Source organism: Pogonomyrmex barbatus, unplaced genomic scaffold (assembly GCF_055798465.1).
Source record: "Pogonomyrmex barbatus isolate J1 unplaced genomic scaffold, ASM5579846v1 scaffold10, whole genome shotgun sequence".
NCBI classification, from domain to species: domain Eukaryota; kingdom Metazoa; phylum Arthropoda; class Insecta; order Hymenoptera; family Formicidae; genus Pogonomyrmex; species Pogonomyrmex barbatus.
Window position 1 is genome coordinate 5,393,875 of NW_028297099.1, and position 17,073 is coordinate 5,410,947.

General features: G+C 36.4%; 1 protein-coding gene across 8 annotated transcripts; it reads left to right on the top strand.

The window, feature by feature from the left end:
• Nucleotides 1-621: 621 nt before the first annotated feature.
• On the top strand, nucleotides 622-16,788 carry LOC105432581 (uncharacterized). 8 transcript variants are annotated; one of them, XM_089070685.1, is made up of 11 exons: nucleotides 622-838; nucleotides 2,551-2,690; nucleotides 3,174-3,302; nucleotides 3,399-3,565; nucleotides 3,727-3,943; nucleotides 4,030-6,819; nucleotides 6,913-7,293; nucleotides 7,425-9,995; nucleotides 10,774-10,894; nucleotides 11,060-11,598; nucleotides 11,943-16,788. In XM_089070685.1, the coding sequence occupies exons 3-11, from the start codon at nucleotides 3,176-3,178 to the stop codon at nucleotides 12,032-12,034; spliced, it is 7,005 nt and encodes a 2,334-aa protein (XP_088926811.1). In that variant the 5' UTR covers nucleotides 622-838; nucleotides 2,551-2,690; nucleotides 3,174-3,175; the 3' UTR covers nucleotides 12,035-16,788. The 8 variants fall into 8 exon arrangements, with proteins under 8 accessions (XP_088926811.1, XP_011645748.2, XP_088926806.1 ...); XM_011647446.3 differs by having other exon boundaries at nucleotides 11,962-16,788; XM_089070680.1 differs by having other exon boundaries at nucleotides 11,066-11,598; nucleotides 11,962-16,788.
• The last annotated feature ends 285 nt before the right edge of the window (nucleotides 16,789-17,073 follow it).

Here is a 17,073-nt window from a genome sequence, read left to right on the forward strand (position 1 = left end):
TATTTATAATTTATAAATCTGTGTGGTCATGTTAATCATTAAATTATTTATGTTTTAATGCATCTGTGTATTTTGTGTAATCATAAGCAATATATACACACACACACACACACACATATATATATATATATATATATATATATATATATATATATTGTGAAAAATTCATCAGTGATTACATAGTTGATTTTGTATTTGCATTGATCAGCAGCAAATTCAATGCTATATATTCTTTCATTAGTTATGCGTATAGCGATACATATTCAGTATTCAAATATATCATTTAATTTAAATCCTAGTTTGTGTGATAGCCTTGGCGGTTTTTCTTTTTTTTTGTCATAAACTGTACGAGATTTATATGCAAGATACTGCATAAAAAGACGATCATGTGGCAAAAAAATACAATGAAATATTATAAAGAACGCTTTGCATTTGTGAAAAAACAAAAAAGAGTCGAAGAAGTAACGAACGAACCAACGATCGCGGGACATAGCGATTTGAGGTTAGGGAACATGTATGTTAGATCTCTTCACGTAGGAACGATCGTAGCAAGATGGCGCCCCGTTGAAATACCCAGCGTGCCCCGCGCGATTGATTTGCGCATGTCAGTTGCTCGCATTGCAAATGGCGGCACCTTGTTATTGTTCATGGCGTTTTATGACTTGTCTCTTTATATTAGCGATTATGTCGAGTTTTTTCGCGATCCCTGCCGCGCGCTGTGTGCCGAGAGTGAAGTAAGGCTCGCGCGGTGTGTTTTAGGTTAAGACCAGTGCCCGGGCGGTGTGCCTCCGTGCTGTACGGACGCGTGAAATCCCGCACAGTGTCGGAAAGAAATGGGGTAACGTTGAAATTTTCCTGTGTTCATACGGTATCAAATCGGCGCTGCGCGACGACTGAAGTGAGGCGCCCGCTGGCCATGCCAGCGCCGTTGGATACGTCGTGGGATACCGCGGCTACATTTCGCTGCCGTTAACGTGCCGCGCGCATGAAACGTCCACGTCGCGGGCGATATTACGGGCCGAGCGGAAAATAATTCCCCCCTCGACTTTTGACGGTCTATCTCGAGCATGCTTGAGCCCACTTCACGTACACCTCCCCCGACGGACAAAATGGTGGCCCCCCGATATCCGATGGTCTGGATGCCTTATTTCCCCGAAAATCATTACGGCGCCTGTCGATATGTGTGCACCTAGGACGCGAAAACCATCATTCTCCCGTCGACGCGGCCGTCCGCGTTTCGCGCCCAGCTGAAAAAAATGCGCTCTATAACCTATTTCGCGATGTTACGAGCGCACGGTGCCCCCGCGGCGCCGCCGCCGCCGCCGCCGCCGCCGCTGCCGCTGCCGCTTGTGCACCAGGGGATTTTAATTGCCGCTCGCGAGACGTAGAGAGACGGTCCACGTCTAGAGGGGGAGGGAGGTGGAGGAAGGGAGGGAAACCGTCCCTGCGGGCACGGTAAACGCGGGCGCGCGTACCCCCGCCAGGATAACAGCGGGAGGACCCGCCGACGCGCGGAATCGACGATTCCCCGCGGTAATCGCCCGAGAGAGTCTTCCGGAAATCGCGCACACAAATTAACCTAGTGAACGCCTAGCGGGCCCTCACTTTTTGTTTATGCGCCTATATGTGTATGTGTGTGTGCGTGTGTGTGTTTTTATCATTTTCTCGCGCGAGCAGCCGCCTCTATCGATTCCACGGCAAATAATACTCGGCTTTTCCTCGCGATCGACAGCACGCTCTCTCTTTCTTTCCTCTCATTGTCATCAGATAATTATCTCGTTGCACGATACGTAATCCTTACTCAAATACTTCTCTTTCTCTTTTTTTTCCCCCAACATTTGGTCTCTCCGCGCTCCGTAGAACCACGACTGACTTGAAATATTATTAATTGCACCATTCGAAAACTATTCTCATACGGATTTATGTGTGCGTGTGTGTATGTGTGTGTGTGTGTGTGTATCACCTATACATCGGTCAACATATGACGTGCCAAAGAATATTATGTATATATATATATTTTTTCTTTTTTTTTTCCTTGTCACACATTACTGTCATGTCTGATTGTAGTACTCGGAGTACTGACCGGAAAAGTAAGGTTAGAGGTTTTACACTGTTTTTAATTTGTTGTGCACTTTGCGCATTTGATACCTTTATATTTATATACCCAACAAAAACTTTATACTTTTATAATACTTCTAAAACGATTTTGCCACGCGACTTTGCCACGTTCACGGCTTTGTCCGAGTGTGTACTTTGTTATAAAAATATGTAATGTATTTACATATGTCGTTATATGCAAAACTTTAAGATGTAAATTATTGTATGTATAATAATTATGTTCACGTATAAATTATTATACTACTATGCAAATTTGCACAATATTATTGTTAATACGCATATTATGAAAGTGTTGCTATTTAACAATGTTAAATTATTCACACACACACACACACACACACACACACACATACACACATAATATTAGTGGCATTTAATGTTTACTTTTTGTAGATTCTGTTTAATTATTCTAATTTCTAATTTACTCAACAGTGAACAAGATTAGTAGTCACTGGTGTGATTTGGGACTGTCGGTGTACAACTGACACGCGACATCTCTTCATCACACACATATTGGAACAATACCCCGAGGCGTTTTTACACTCTCTGGGTAGTTATGTGATTTGTAGTTGGTATGTATATTCTTATTATACAAATATTACTTGTAATTTTTATATAAATCATGCTTTTAAAAGACAGGATTATTACGAGTGAATTAATTATTTTATTGAAGACTATCACACAGAGATATATGTATATTTTCAGTTTGTATTTATTTTATAAATCTGAACAAATTATTTAACAAATTATTTGAAAAATTATTTTTGAAACAAATAAAATATATTTCTTTTTTGTTTTTTAATTGAAAAGGTAGTAAAAATAAGCATTTGTTAAACTTTTATTTAATATTATTTTTGCACATTTTTTTCTTCTGGAATTAAATTTTTATATTGTTAATATTTATCGTAATTATTAAGAACATTCAAAATTGATAAAGACTCTATAAATTGATGCATTTTATGTTTATTGTTCTATTTATTATATATAAATAATTATATCCTTTTATTTGATTTTGTTATTGAGATAATTATTAATTTTAATCATAAATATTACAGTCATGGCGGCGGATAGTGATGGTGATCTGATTGAGACGGTGGTAACCTGCGAGGGTGACCTTGGAGATCCAGAGTTTCCCCGAAAGTTTGAAATCATTGTTGACCATCTCAATACTTTGCTTTGCAAAGGTAAAACAAGAATTCAATTTATTTATATATAATATTGATAATATTTTCCATATAAATGTAATTACTAATAAGAAAATGATATTGTACAATTTACAGAAAAGGGAGATGGTCTGAGAGTAAATAAAATAGAACCATGGAATTCTGTCAGAGTAACATTTTCAATACCCAGAGAAGCTGCTTTGCGGCTTCGAGAGTTAGCAGCTCAGGGTTCTCCAACACTTACACAACTTGGCATACTTTCGGTACAAGTCGAAGGAGATCAGGTAATTCATGTAATAAATATCTGATGTATTTTTACTTTTATTAGATTTGTGTTTTACATATTTTTACAATCTTAACAATGTCATTTTTTTATGTGAATTCTTATAGATGTAAAGAATGGTTAATGCTATATTGTACGATTATTAAATAAATATTTTTGCAGGTAATATCTTTAAGGATAGCCAGTCGCTTTGGTGGAGACGCGCAAGAAATTGTGCTACATTCTGGAACTACTCAAGATGGCGGAGCAAAATCTCAAGGAGATGTTACTAATAATACAGCTGCTGCTGACGGTAATCCTTCTGTAGCTTTGCCTGGTCCAAGTAATGCCACCAGTATTTCATCAGCGCTACATAATGTTGCTCAGATAATAGCAGCTGGTAAGTTTTTACAAATTATAAAAAGAAGCTGATAAAAAAAAATATATATATGCACAATATATTGCATAAATTTCTTGTTGTTTTAGGAACATCGTCAGAGAAAGCTCCTCAGTTTCGTTCTCCGAATGTAGTTGCGCCCACAGACTGTGATCCTATCCCACAATTTCTTGCGAAATCAGCACAATCCACGTCAGTGAGCAACGCTGGCGTTTCCGGAAATCAGCAAGTGATTAATCCTAGTGCGTCGCCTAGGAACAACTACAACGGTCCTTTCCCATTTGCCAGTATGACACATGCTGCCCAAGCAATACACAGTCGCGAATCGCAGTCCACAACAATCAAGAACACAATGCAGTTTAAGCATCACACTCAACCACCACCCCCATATCCATCTCAAGAAAATTTGACGACAGTTACAGCACTGACGACCGGTCACACGACAACGCAGCCAGTTGTTACCGTTGGACAACTAACGAGTCAGTACAAACCCACGACGATCGCTACAACATCTAGTCTGTCACCAAACAACGGTACCAATCTGGCAGGGAATTCGAACAGTAGCGGAAATCAAGTTGCCATGTCCAGCCCGTTACTCGTCAATCTTTTACAAAACGATGCTGGTTCGCACGCGAATAATGTCATACCTGGTCAGAAGATGTTACCGCCGGCTGTTATCGACAATCCTGGACTTACCAGTCGCATGAGACCCACCAAGAAACCTACAGTTAGAAGGAAAGATCTCTCATCGCCCAGTGAATCGCCACCGAATTTGGATACTTTAAGAAGCGAAGACGTGATCGGAGGAACGGCGACAGCAACGACAACGACGACGGTGGCGGCGGTCATTTCTGACTTGCCTCAGACTTCTACGTCATCGGCGTTCGTGACTGTCAATGTTAATCAACCATCGACGCTTCCACCGCAACAACATACTGCGGTCAACGTGATCGGTAGTGGCGCTGGACAAAATATGATACCACCACAACCAATGCATCAAGTGCCGACTGGTGGGCAGATGCAGCAGCAAGCAACAATTTTACATAATCAAGTACAAACTCAGCAAAAGTTTCCCATTAGGCAAGAATTGGCTCATAGAACTTCGCAGGTTCAACTGCAGAATCAACTTTCCGCCAGGCATCCAGTGAATGGACAACAGATTAGAATGCCATTGCAACGACAGTTGTTGATCCAACAACAGCAGCAACAACAAATAAATCAACAACAAATTGCTCCGCAAATTCCGTCGGCGCAGCCGACTCTGCAACAGAATACGAATGCGCCGTTGCAAACTGCATCTCTCATCAATCAATCGCTGTTACAGCAACAGCAACTTCAACAACAATTGATACAATATTCTACGGTAGGCTTAAATGTCCCACAACGGCTAGGTTACTTAAACGGTCAACGTCAGCAAACTCCGCCGCCTTATCCAAGGCAACCGGTTTCGCAGCAAACGCATTTAAATCAACAGACTCAAGCTCTCAATGTACAACAACAGCAGCTGCATCACAATCAAATAAAGAACATCAATACGGATACTAGCGTGACTACTGATTTTCGTTGGCAAAACCAAAATATCCTCAGTAGAAATTATCAGTCTCCCGCAACGAGCAATGCTAATGGGACCACGTGGAACGCACAAAGCAATTCTATTCCACAAGGTGCTCAAGTCAACACCACACGTCTGTCAGTTTCGAATCAGGTTTCAGGTGCCTTTCCTCAATGTGGCTCTCGTATAAATAATTCTACTACTAGCATTGCTCCGTCTATCAACAAGACGGAAACCTCCGAGTCTCCGAAACCGGAAGAGGAGACCCCGGAGTCGGAGCCGAAGCCAGAATACACCTCGACCGGGAAAATACGACAGTTTTTGATTAATCCCCTGACAGGACACTTAGAGCCAATGTCTAGTGAAAGTTCAGATTCAGAGCCAGAAAGTGCAGTGGATAATCAGGACGATTTCTTCTCCTTTCCGTCTCCGTCGAACGACAGATCGAACTCGATATTCTCCGACGATGACGCGGACAGTAACTTTTCAAGAAGAAACGATACGACGACGAACACGGATCAGTCAGATTCCGAGACAACAGCGAAATCCACGGCCAGCGAAGGAAGCTTAAAACACAGCAGAATAAAATCCAGTAGGGAAACTGCGCATAGTCCAATGCCGGGAGAGAAAATCAAACTGCGATTGAAATTGGAAAAATCAGAGCCGGTTACACCAGCTTACAAAGTCGACGTTTCTTTTGTAAATACGCCGCCTATACGGAAAGCCGATAAATCCGTGAATAAAATGTTTGCCGGTGGTATCCCAAGTGTGGGGACCGGTGATGAACCGCTACGAGTGCCTCCGTTACATATTTCTTTAAGAGGACGTAACGCTTCAGTAGTACAAAGAGAAAAAGTTAAAAAGTCTTTAAAAGAGACTGAGGGTGATGCAATTAAGAGGAGAGGTAAATTGAAGAAGATGAAGGAGTGCATCGATGGGAACAAGTTGCTGCAAAAGAAATCATTGAACATGATTATAGCCACTTCGTCTGCATCGAAATTATCTTTATCTAATTCCACAATGATAAACAGCGCTAATAGCATTTGTAAAGTCGGTAATATATTGCAAGCCGCTGTAGCCAAATCCAATGCCTTAAAACAAGAACTACCGGTAGACGCTGTACGATTGCAAACTGGTACCACTACTAAGCCAAGTTCGAGTAAAAACAGCGACGTGGATGATATACCACTGAACAGTAGAATACCGTCTCCTTTGAAACATAAATCTGCGATTGTGAATCAATCTTTAAATACTCCACAAGCTTTAACTAAGACTCAAGTGGATCTCGATGCACAAAATCATATGCAAGAACACAAAATAGGAGGAGGTAAGAAAATTTATTTAATTATTTTAATAGCAAATATTCAAATATTGTAGAAATTTATTAATTACTTATGTATGTAATTTTTTTTTATTATAGGTAAAACAAAGAGAAGGGATTCTAAGAAAAAATCAGAATCGGGAGATGGTTTACATCGGGAACAAAATTTGCTATCGGGAGGTCGAATTTTGGATAATCAAGCGAAATGGCGAAAACTCGGTTACAAGGGCGATATGGCTCATACGATAAGAAAACCGGATTCACTTTTAACCGGAAGTGATTTTAGTACAATCAAGAAGGTTGGCGAAATGCGAAGAACGAGCGATAGTGACATCAATAAATCGGCAATCGAGAAAAGTAATTCGTTGAGTAATGTGGCTCCTAAATTAACAGAGCTTAATGGCGTGAAGAAAGACTTAATAACCCAAGATAAGAGGAGACGATTAAGCTTGATGGATGAAAAAGATCTGCATTTAGGAGGTAAACGTTAATTCTTAATTGTATACTTTGCAAATTATTGTATTAATTACATATGACTTTTTTAATATGCATGTAAATAAATATATAATAATTTTAATATTAATATTTTTTAATTTCTGAATGTGTTGCAGAATCTCCAAATACAGAAGTTACACATTTTAATAATCAGAAGACGGCATCTGAAAGTTCTGCAAATGCGATATCAAGTATAAAGGCAAACGCCAGTCTACCCTTCGAGAGTGATTCTGGATTAAAATCGACAAATTCGTCAGTGCAACAGGTCGATACTAGAAATCCATCAAATAATCCTGAAACCAAAGTACCTGTGCATGCCGAGACTACGACGAAAAATTCTCAGCCATCTATAGCCAGGATTCTCTCCGTCAAGAGTAAATCCGATATGGAGAATTACATCACCACTGTTAAAAATCAGAACATCGGTCAAAAATTAAAAAACCATATGGTCGTTAAGAGCGAAGCAAATTCCATCATAAATAGGCACAAGATAGTCGAGCAGCTGAATTTTAGTCACAAAAAGACAATTCAAAATCATATTAAACAGATCGATAAACCAACGGTGGAAAGCAAAGTGGACAGCGCGTCGCAAAGGATCAGTCTACTGAAGACCACGCCAGGTTCGGTAATCGGCAACTCGGTAGATCAAATCTCCAGATCCCAGAATATTGATGTACCTGCGAACAAACCGACTTTACCCATCGGCGAGATAAACGTGACCGAGGCGAAAGTCAAGCAGAAGTTACTTGAAAATACAGCAGTACCAATCGGGATCGGTGTCGATGCGAATATCGAGAGAGTCGGTAGCAGCGGTGGTGGTGAGGATTCGGGCATCGAGTCGATGGACGCTCTTTCGGAGAAATCGCCGAACCAAGGAGAGTCCCCTTTGCACAGGCCGGCATCGGCGACCGAATCAGTGACACAGAGCAGCGCCAAGAATGTAATACAGGGGGAACCCACCCTATCAACCACCAATAAGAACGTGCCTTCCTCAACTAGTAGTAGTGATATGTGTTCAAATTCCCATTCGGAACTTCTGAAGTCCAGTGGCCCACAAAGGTTAAGTCCTGTGTCCGTAGCGAGTTATTTTGAGAATCAGTTGAATCGCAATATATCAAACTCCAGTGAGCACGACGTAAAGAATGTGTCTAGCGAAAAATCATCGGCAGTTCCGAGAACTGGTGGTGGACATAGTGACTTGATTGCTAGTTTAGACATGGCGAACAATGACAAAAGTATGCCTAGTCCTCTGGTGACAGGTACAGTGACTGTTGTGACAGCATCTATAACCAGCAGTATGACTAGTGATAATAACTTATTGCAATGTGCACATCAGCAAGCGAAAGACTTTTCTGATAAGGACAGTTCTAGCATTAAATTAGAGGGTATTGTTAACCAAAATGATCAGGGTAAGACAAACTCTAAGCATGAGGGGTCGAGAGCTGCAGAAAGCGTATCCGAAGACAGCACGAAAGCGGTTGTAGAAAGTAACAGTGCAATTAGACTAAGTGATGAACCTCACGGACAGAATAATAATAATAATAGTAATAACAATAATAATAATAATAATAATAATGGTGTGCCTATAATACAAAATCACATTGCTTATAATAAAGTTGAAACGGTAAAGCTCGATATTGCGATCGCAAACAGTGCTAGCGCAGCAACAGATAATTCTTGCTCGAACGGTGAGAGTTGCAATTCAGAAATCAAAGTAGAATCTAAAATTAACGTAAAACTGGATGATACCAGGCAAGCCGATCGGTTCGAAGTCTCAAAAAACGGTAATGTTCCGCTGAATACAACATCGGTCAAAGTAGAGACTGAGCAGAACCAGAAGTATAATGTACAAAGTCATCAGCAGATCAAACAGCTCAAAGAGCCTTCTGTGAATCTTCAAAAAGTTGCGGACGATTTGGTTAAGAAGATGGTTAATGATACGAGCGATCTGAATGCGGGCATCCAATCACCCCTCGGTGGAGATCCGCAGCCTATTAGAATTACACCACCCTTATATACCTATTCCAATCCCGTGGTACTGCAACGGGAAGAAACACCGAGTCCGGCGGCGCAGAATCCTGAAGTGGACTCCAGTGACGTGGAGCATCTCAAGCGTAAACGTAGGAGAAAGCAGGAACTCGAGGGTCGTCAGGAAGTTATATGTATAGAGGATAACGATGAGGGACACTTTGTGGAAAGACTAAACTCCAACAGCTCGGAGGAGTACATCAAGAGGACGCCGAAATCGTTGCTGGAGCAGCTGCTGATCGATATTCCAAACGATAACAATGAGAAAAGATCGCTGAGGACCAGATCGCAAAAGTTGAACAGTCCGGATATCGCAAAAACTCCGAAGAGCAGCCCTCACGGTCCTAACAAATTAGAGGAACGCCGTAGTATATCGCCCTACGCAAAAGCAAGTCCAAAACTGACAGTGTCGAAACTGTCTCCTAATGCGACAATAAAAATAGGAAAACGGAAAAGACAAGAGAGCGAGAGTTCCGTTGCATCGAGCACAGCTGACGATCCACAGTCGAGACCAGGTAAACGGAAATCCTCAGAGAATGCTGCAGAACTTATTAAAGCTTGCATGGGTGTAGAAGAGGCTGGTTCTATAAAGAAACAAATACCTGGCAAGGAAGAGCAATCAAAGAAAGGGTTCAACATATTGACAAAGAATAAGAAAGGTGTTTATTTCGTACTATATCTCTGTGTGTAGTAGTGTGTAGTAGTTGAATTTTTCTTACATTTTATCCAAATATCTTTATTCTTTATTCGTACTTTTATATATACAGGCTGTTTAGCTATTAGCGTATTGAATATTAATGACAGATTTTTTTGACAAATTTGAAGTTGCATGAAAATTCCTTCTTAGCGAAAATTTTGTGGGTGAATCTTTTAAAAATTTAAATTTTATAGTTTAATTTTTTTATCTGTGCGTGCATGCGTGTATATGTGTGTGTGTGTGTGTGTGGCGCGCGCGCGCGCGTGGTGTGTGTGTGTGTGTGTGTGTGTTTTGATTAAAAAAAATATATATATATATATATATATATATATATATATTGTAATATATAAATATTACAACAAACAATAGTTCTTCAGAAAATTTTCGCTAAGGAAACCCCGAATTCAGTAAGGAATTTCTGATTATCAACTAATGCGGTAGGTGGACATCCTGTATATATTATAGACTTTATACTGTAGTAAATTACAAGGACTGCCAAAAACAGGATTGTTTGTACATAAATTATAACATGCTTGAAAACCAATGATTATCAATATACGCCATAATTAATATGACTAAAATGGCTAAAAAACATTGAATAATTTAATACTCGACACACAGTTACCTCTCAATCTCACTCTATCGTGCTTTTAACTTTTAAATTCACCTATTTCTCAGATTTGTCTGATTTATGATATTTGGGCCAGACTTATGTAACATGAGCGTTTTTATATTTTTAGGTCCCATTGTGGTAGAAGTAGATTCGTCTGATGACGAACCATTGATTGAGTCTGTAGGAAAAGCAAGAGTACGATTGTCAGATGAAACATCCACTACTTCCCCAAAGCCCAAAGATCAAAAGTAAGCAATACTGAATTGAATTTTTTATAATAATGACCAAAAAGTAAAAGAAAATTAAGAGATTTGAGAGTTTTGATAAGTAAGCTTTCGTTATAAAGTGAATTTAAGCACAACTGTTTCTGGCAGTCAAATTAATTCCAGTAATATATCAAATTTCAATGCTAGTAATAGAGTGCAAAGAGAGAGCCGTTTGTTAACCACCAAGCAACCGAATACGGCAACTGTGACGGTAATAACGGCAACGACCGCAACGACAGCAACGACGGCGATGACGGCGACGACGGCGACGACGGCGACGACGGCAACGACGGCAACGACAGCAACAACAGCAACGACAGCAATGACGACAACCGCGGCAACAACAGCTACGACAGCAACGACCGCAACAACAATGACGACGATAACGACGACGATAACAACAATGACGATGACGACAACGACGACGACAACGTTAACAATGATGACGACGGCGACTGTTACAACTACGACGGCAACAACAATGGCAACGGCAGGGGCAGTTACTGTTGGGAAGGAGAGATTACGAGGCACTTCTGTATCCAGCAACGAATCTGTGGGCGAAGTAACGACAAGAAGGTCTGTACGGCAGAATACAGCTTCACCTCTAGCTACACCAGCAAGCAACACTAGAGGCGCATCTAAATCCTCAGACGATATTAATAGAAGAAAAACTCGTAGTGGTGCTGGTACGTAATCAGTTTAGAATTTTTAGAATAGTTCTAAGGATACACTGCTCGCTAGTTTTGCAATTGCTAACTTATTGTTGATAAATCTGTTATCCATTTCTAATATTATTCTTAATATATATAAGATTTGTTTCGTACACTTGAATGTTTGCGTTATTATATTTTATTTACATCACTTTTACCTTTTCTTTCTCTCCAAATTTTCAGCATATTAAATATAATGAAATTTGGCATTATAATTATTAATGAGACCAATTATAGACGTTTTTTAGCATTATATTTTTTTTTCTATACTATTTTAATTTCTATACTATTTCTATACTATTTGAATACACTTCGTACAACGGGAAAACATTGTTTTAGTAACGGCGGAGACAGCAGAGCAAGCGAAACGGAGGCGAATATCCCGAGAAAACAAATGACCTTCGGGAAGTGACCTTGACAGTGATTAGCTACCGTCGCTCGTCAAGGCCTATCTGTCTGATTGTAAATCCAACATAAACGGGTATTTGATCGCCCTGTGGCTGGATCCCACCTGGTGAAACTGTATGCGTCACTTAGCGCACAACGTTGCTGTATATGTATTGGGAGTATTGTATTAAAAAAAGAAGTGCTGGACGGTATAAAATCTCGCTGTAAAACATTCGTTGATCGATATTAATTAATTAAGTTAATCATGCGTGAAAGGTAATATCTTCCTTTCTTTCTTCATTCTTCATATCCTGTTTTTTTTCTTTGTCTCTCGTTTCTTTCTTCGTTCTTTCGTTTCTGTTTCTTCTTTCTAGAAGATAGATCGTAAGAATTATATTGTTACAAGTTTAAAGGGCGTATTGTTTGAAAAGATTTTTGTACATTTAGCAAATTATTCATTATTGATTGTTATATCCTTAAATGTTTAAGAATAACGCGTACGAAGATCGCACTAGAAGCGATTTGCTTTAGTCATCTTTTTACCGTCTAGCTTTCTCATTTATGCTGTACTCCTATAAACAGCAAAGTTTAGTTACTCAGATATGACTTGCTCAATGCATTACTCTATAATCTAAGTAACTGAACTAACCCAAAACTGCCGAGATATAATTGTATGTAACTTTCTTTTACCAGTCAAATGTTTCTATTCTATCCACGAGTACTAAATTTCATTCTTTGATGTGCAATTTTCTAATATTATTAGATATAAAAGGGAAGAGACACTAGCTTTATATAGAGATTTAAGAAAAATTAAGGAAATCTAAATTATATTTATGTTTCAAGAGAATCATCTTCTCATATAATTCCTTTCGTTCATTGTATCTCAGTACAAAATAACAGGTAAAAGAAAATCCAAATTTTTAAGACATTAAAAACGCGAATCCGATTGTACTGCCGTAAGTAAAAATACATATTTACTATGAACAAATTTATTAACTGGTGGAGCTTAAATTGCTACTCTGACGACTTTGCTGATAGACTTTGTTTAGACAATGTCTCTGTTTGTCCAATTGTATACATATTTATTTATTGTGTGTCATCTATCTGTTACGAAAGTTTTCTGTATATACATGTAGGTAAAGTGCATATAACACACACACACACACACACACACACACACACATACACATTTTATATTTTATATATATATATATATATATATATATATATATATATATATAAAATAATGATATATGAATTTTTCGCACGAATTAGTTTCTGCCATATGCTGTAAGCTCCACGCCAAGACACAAAGTAGTAAACGCTTTCGTACTTATCTATGCGAAAGATGAAAATGTTTTTGAAATATTGATCCAGTAAAAGGATATTTATACCACACAATTATACCTTAAATACCGAGAATAATAAATTTACATGATACAATAAGGATACTGAGAAACGCAAAAGTTATTTCTCATATTAGTAATTTATATTTCAGAGATGAATGTATATTTTAATCAAGAATTTAGCGATTAAGTTCATAATTATATTATTGTAACATTTTCATTTTTCAAACTTAGTAAACATAGTCTTTCAGTAAAAAGTTCGTCTTGAGTTAATAATATTACTGAGGCCGGAATATAAGGCCTTTCGAAAAAGGACTTATTTTATTTATGAAACGTAAACACAGTGAACGTTGGAAGATATGCATGGACATATAAAGATGATAAGAGTAACTATTATAAGAAAACTAATTAATACAAAAAAAAATGTTAATTTGATATAGGTAATATATGAATGAATATATTTTGTAAATAATTTCTTGTAAAGATGGACAAAAGCACACCCCATTGTATATATAGGAACTGTTTAAATTTTTATTAAATTAGTAATAATTAAAATATCGTGCAAGAAGTCGTAATTGTCATTATTATTAATTATTCTCTCGCATTCATGTAATTAAGATACTAACTCTTCTTATACAAATTTAAAAATACATTGAATTATATGTGCATACGTATATACAAATGTAAATCTATGTATGTGATTTATATCAATGATTGTTTTTGTGAACAGATAATCTAGTTTTATATTGTATAAATATAACTTACACAGTTGAGAATTTTTAAAGTTCTAGCTGAGCCTGCAGTAGTCATCATGTAGCATTGTTCCAATTTTTCATGAAAAACATGCATTTTCCCTCTAGTTTCAATACTTTTTTTCAATGACAAATTAAATATAAGAAAAATGTTTAGTAAATAAATATTTCATAAATTAATAATTATATGAATGTATAAATAACTTATATTAACTATGTTCTTATAAACACTCCTTAATTTTCTGCTGAAACTTATGTGTGTTGAATCCTCTGTAAACAACTTTTTATAACACATCAGTGCTCAGATACATATTTTATTTAGTAGAATATTTATAATTATGATTATAGAATATAATTATGATTATAGAATATTTATGATTATAATTATAAATTATTATAATTATTAAACATGATGAATGTGTATACACTGTTATACAAAATTGTGGATCAAAATGTATCAGAATTTTGTTTCAAAACATAAGATAATTTTGTATAAATTTCCAATTTCTCTCCTCACAGACCAAGTAAACATTTATTATATGATGTGGAAGGAAGATTGTCATTACAGTCGTTACAATATAGAATGTACAAAATATGATAAGTGCAGTGCTCAATTATGTAGTGTATGCATATAAATTTTCTGATATTTTTCCCAAAGGCTTGATGGCTACCAGGCAATACTTCTTTAATAGAAATGCTTTTCTCATGCTAAGATTAAATACTGAATTTAATAATATTTAAAATAGGAAAGAATTTCACCGATCTATACCCAAACAATTAAGAGAGAGAGAGAGACTGCTTCTTGGGTTATAGTTTCGTTGAATTTATTCCTATTTTCAATATTCGATTTAAATTATTTAGTTAGAATATTACTTGTTTATTAGAATTTATTTTTATTGTAGAGACAAGAAATATACACAGACACGTACACACGTACATGCATACATATATACATGGATCAAATATTGTATATAATAGCATGCTTATTTTACTTGGATGGGAAATATACAGCCTGATTGTACATAAAATATGAAAAAATGGGTACAGGACTCGCGCGTTTGATTTGATCCGTATCCTATAATGCAAATAGGATTGAGTGTAATATATAATTTAATTGCAGAATATACAATAATTGAAAGGATTGTAATTTCGATGTAAAAATATTCTCTTTCGCATTAGATAGATAGGCTAGGCATTATTATGTTATAATTTTATCATTGAATATTACATTTATATGATTGTATAGATTATAAAAGGGAAATAAGCTCTTTGTGTAAATACAAATATCTTAAGTATAAACGGATATAAATAGCGCGCTCGCATAATTAAGGAGCTTCTGAAGTATCTCTGCCGTATAATCGCATATGTAATGTAAGAGAGAAGCAGTTAATAATGCGCCAAAGATCAGATGCCGAATATGATGTCGGGTAACGATGTTGGCACAGTCGTAATATGGAAAAGTGGGTGTATGTGTGAGAAGCTCAATAAATAATTGGTGTTAATATTTTGTGGTTCGTAAACGGTGTAAAGTCTACATGCTATCATCTACGCGCAATCTACAATAATTATGCCGATAACAAATGATGTTTAGGTCTGTTTATACATACATATATATTTAAATATATAAATATATATATATAAAAATACTATATAATCGCGCTTGAGAGAGAGGGAGAGAGAGAGAGAGAGAGATGAGCTCCTTAATTTTGTAGGCAAAGCTGGAAATATTATATTATATTATGTATACGGATATGTGTTTTAAGATCACCAGATTGAGATAAGATTTGATGACTTTAAAACCTGCTGTATGCAAAACATTTGTATTTTTAGTATTTGGTTATACGGCATATAAATAGCAGTAAAAAGAAGTAAACGATTGATAATAATCCCCAAGTGGATAAATCTATATATATATAAATATATAAATATATATATATATATATATATATATATATATATATATATATATATATATATATATACATGAAATAAAGAATTAGATACCATATTATATTTGTAGAAACGATTGAGCACGTGAGAGATATCGCGCTATGATTATATGGAGAAAATATTACAATTATATTATTACCTATTATTACACAAAGTGAATACACAACATAGTAATTTGCTAATTGTATCTTTTAATAATTACTGTAGACACATTGATGAAAAAGGTTTTTTTCTTGTTATTAATTATTAATTACCATAGACTTATAAGACAATGAAAAATGTGTTATAAAAAAAAATGCATCTGCCTGTTTTGTATTCCACCCATTTTCATCGAGCGCTTCGTTATATTTTTTAATTGTTACTCGTGAATTGTTAATGGCATTATTATGTCGCGTTAATTGACATGTAATTTCACATTATTGTGTTTCTTTTATCATTATATATAATTACCTTGTTAATCAATTAGTTTGTTCATTTTGCATTTGTTTAGTCGACATTTTTCAAAGATCTTGTTTTATCAAGACTTAGATTATTGACATATTAAAGGTACAATCACAATTGCAATTATTTTCCTCTTATCGTTACTTGTTGGTTATTGGAATTATTCATCGATATAATAATACAGAAATTTGATGTTTATATAAAATGTATTATTTTAAAGTGTAGTACATATATGTTGTACATGTAATATGTAAAAAGATGAATTAAGATGGATAGCTTTTTTATTTTTACGTTTTATCGCGATTTATTAATTTGAATTTTTATTCCTATTCTCAAAAATCCAATATAATGACACATAATGATTAGTAATATATTTATATCTCCATATGTCAGCTATTTCTCTCTCTCTCTCTCTCTCTCTCTCTCTCTCTCGCTCTCGGACAACATTGAAGCAAAGTTATTTGATAAAATTTTTATGATTCATATCTTTTTTTTACAATAATCAAAAGACGAATAGTATCAAAGCAGAATGATTTCGCGAATGAAAGATCTTCTATATATAAACATACTTTGTA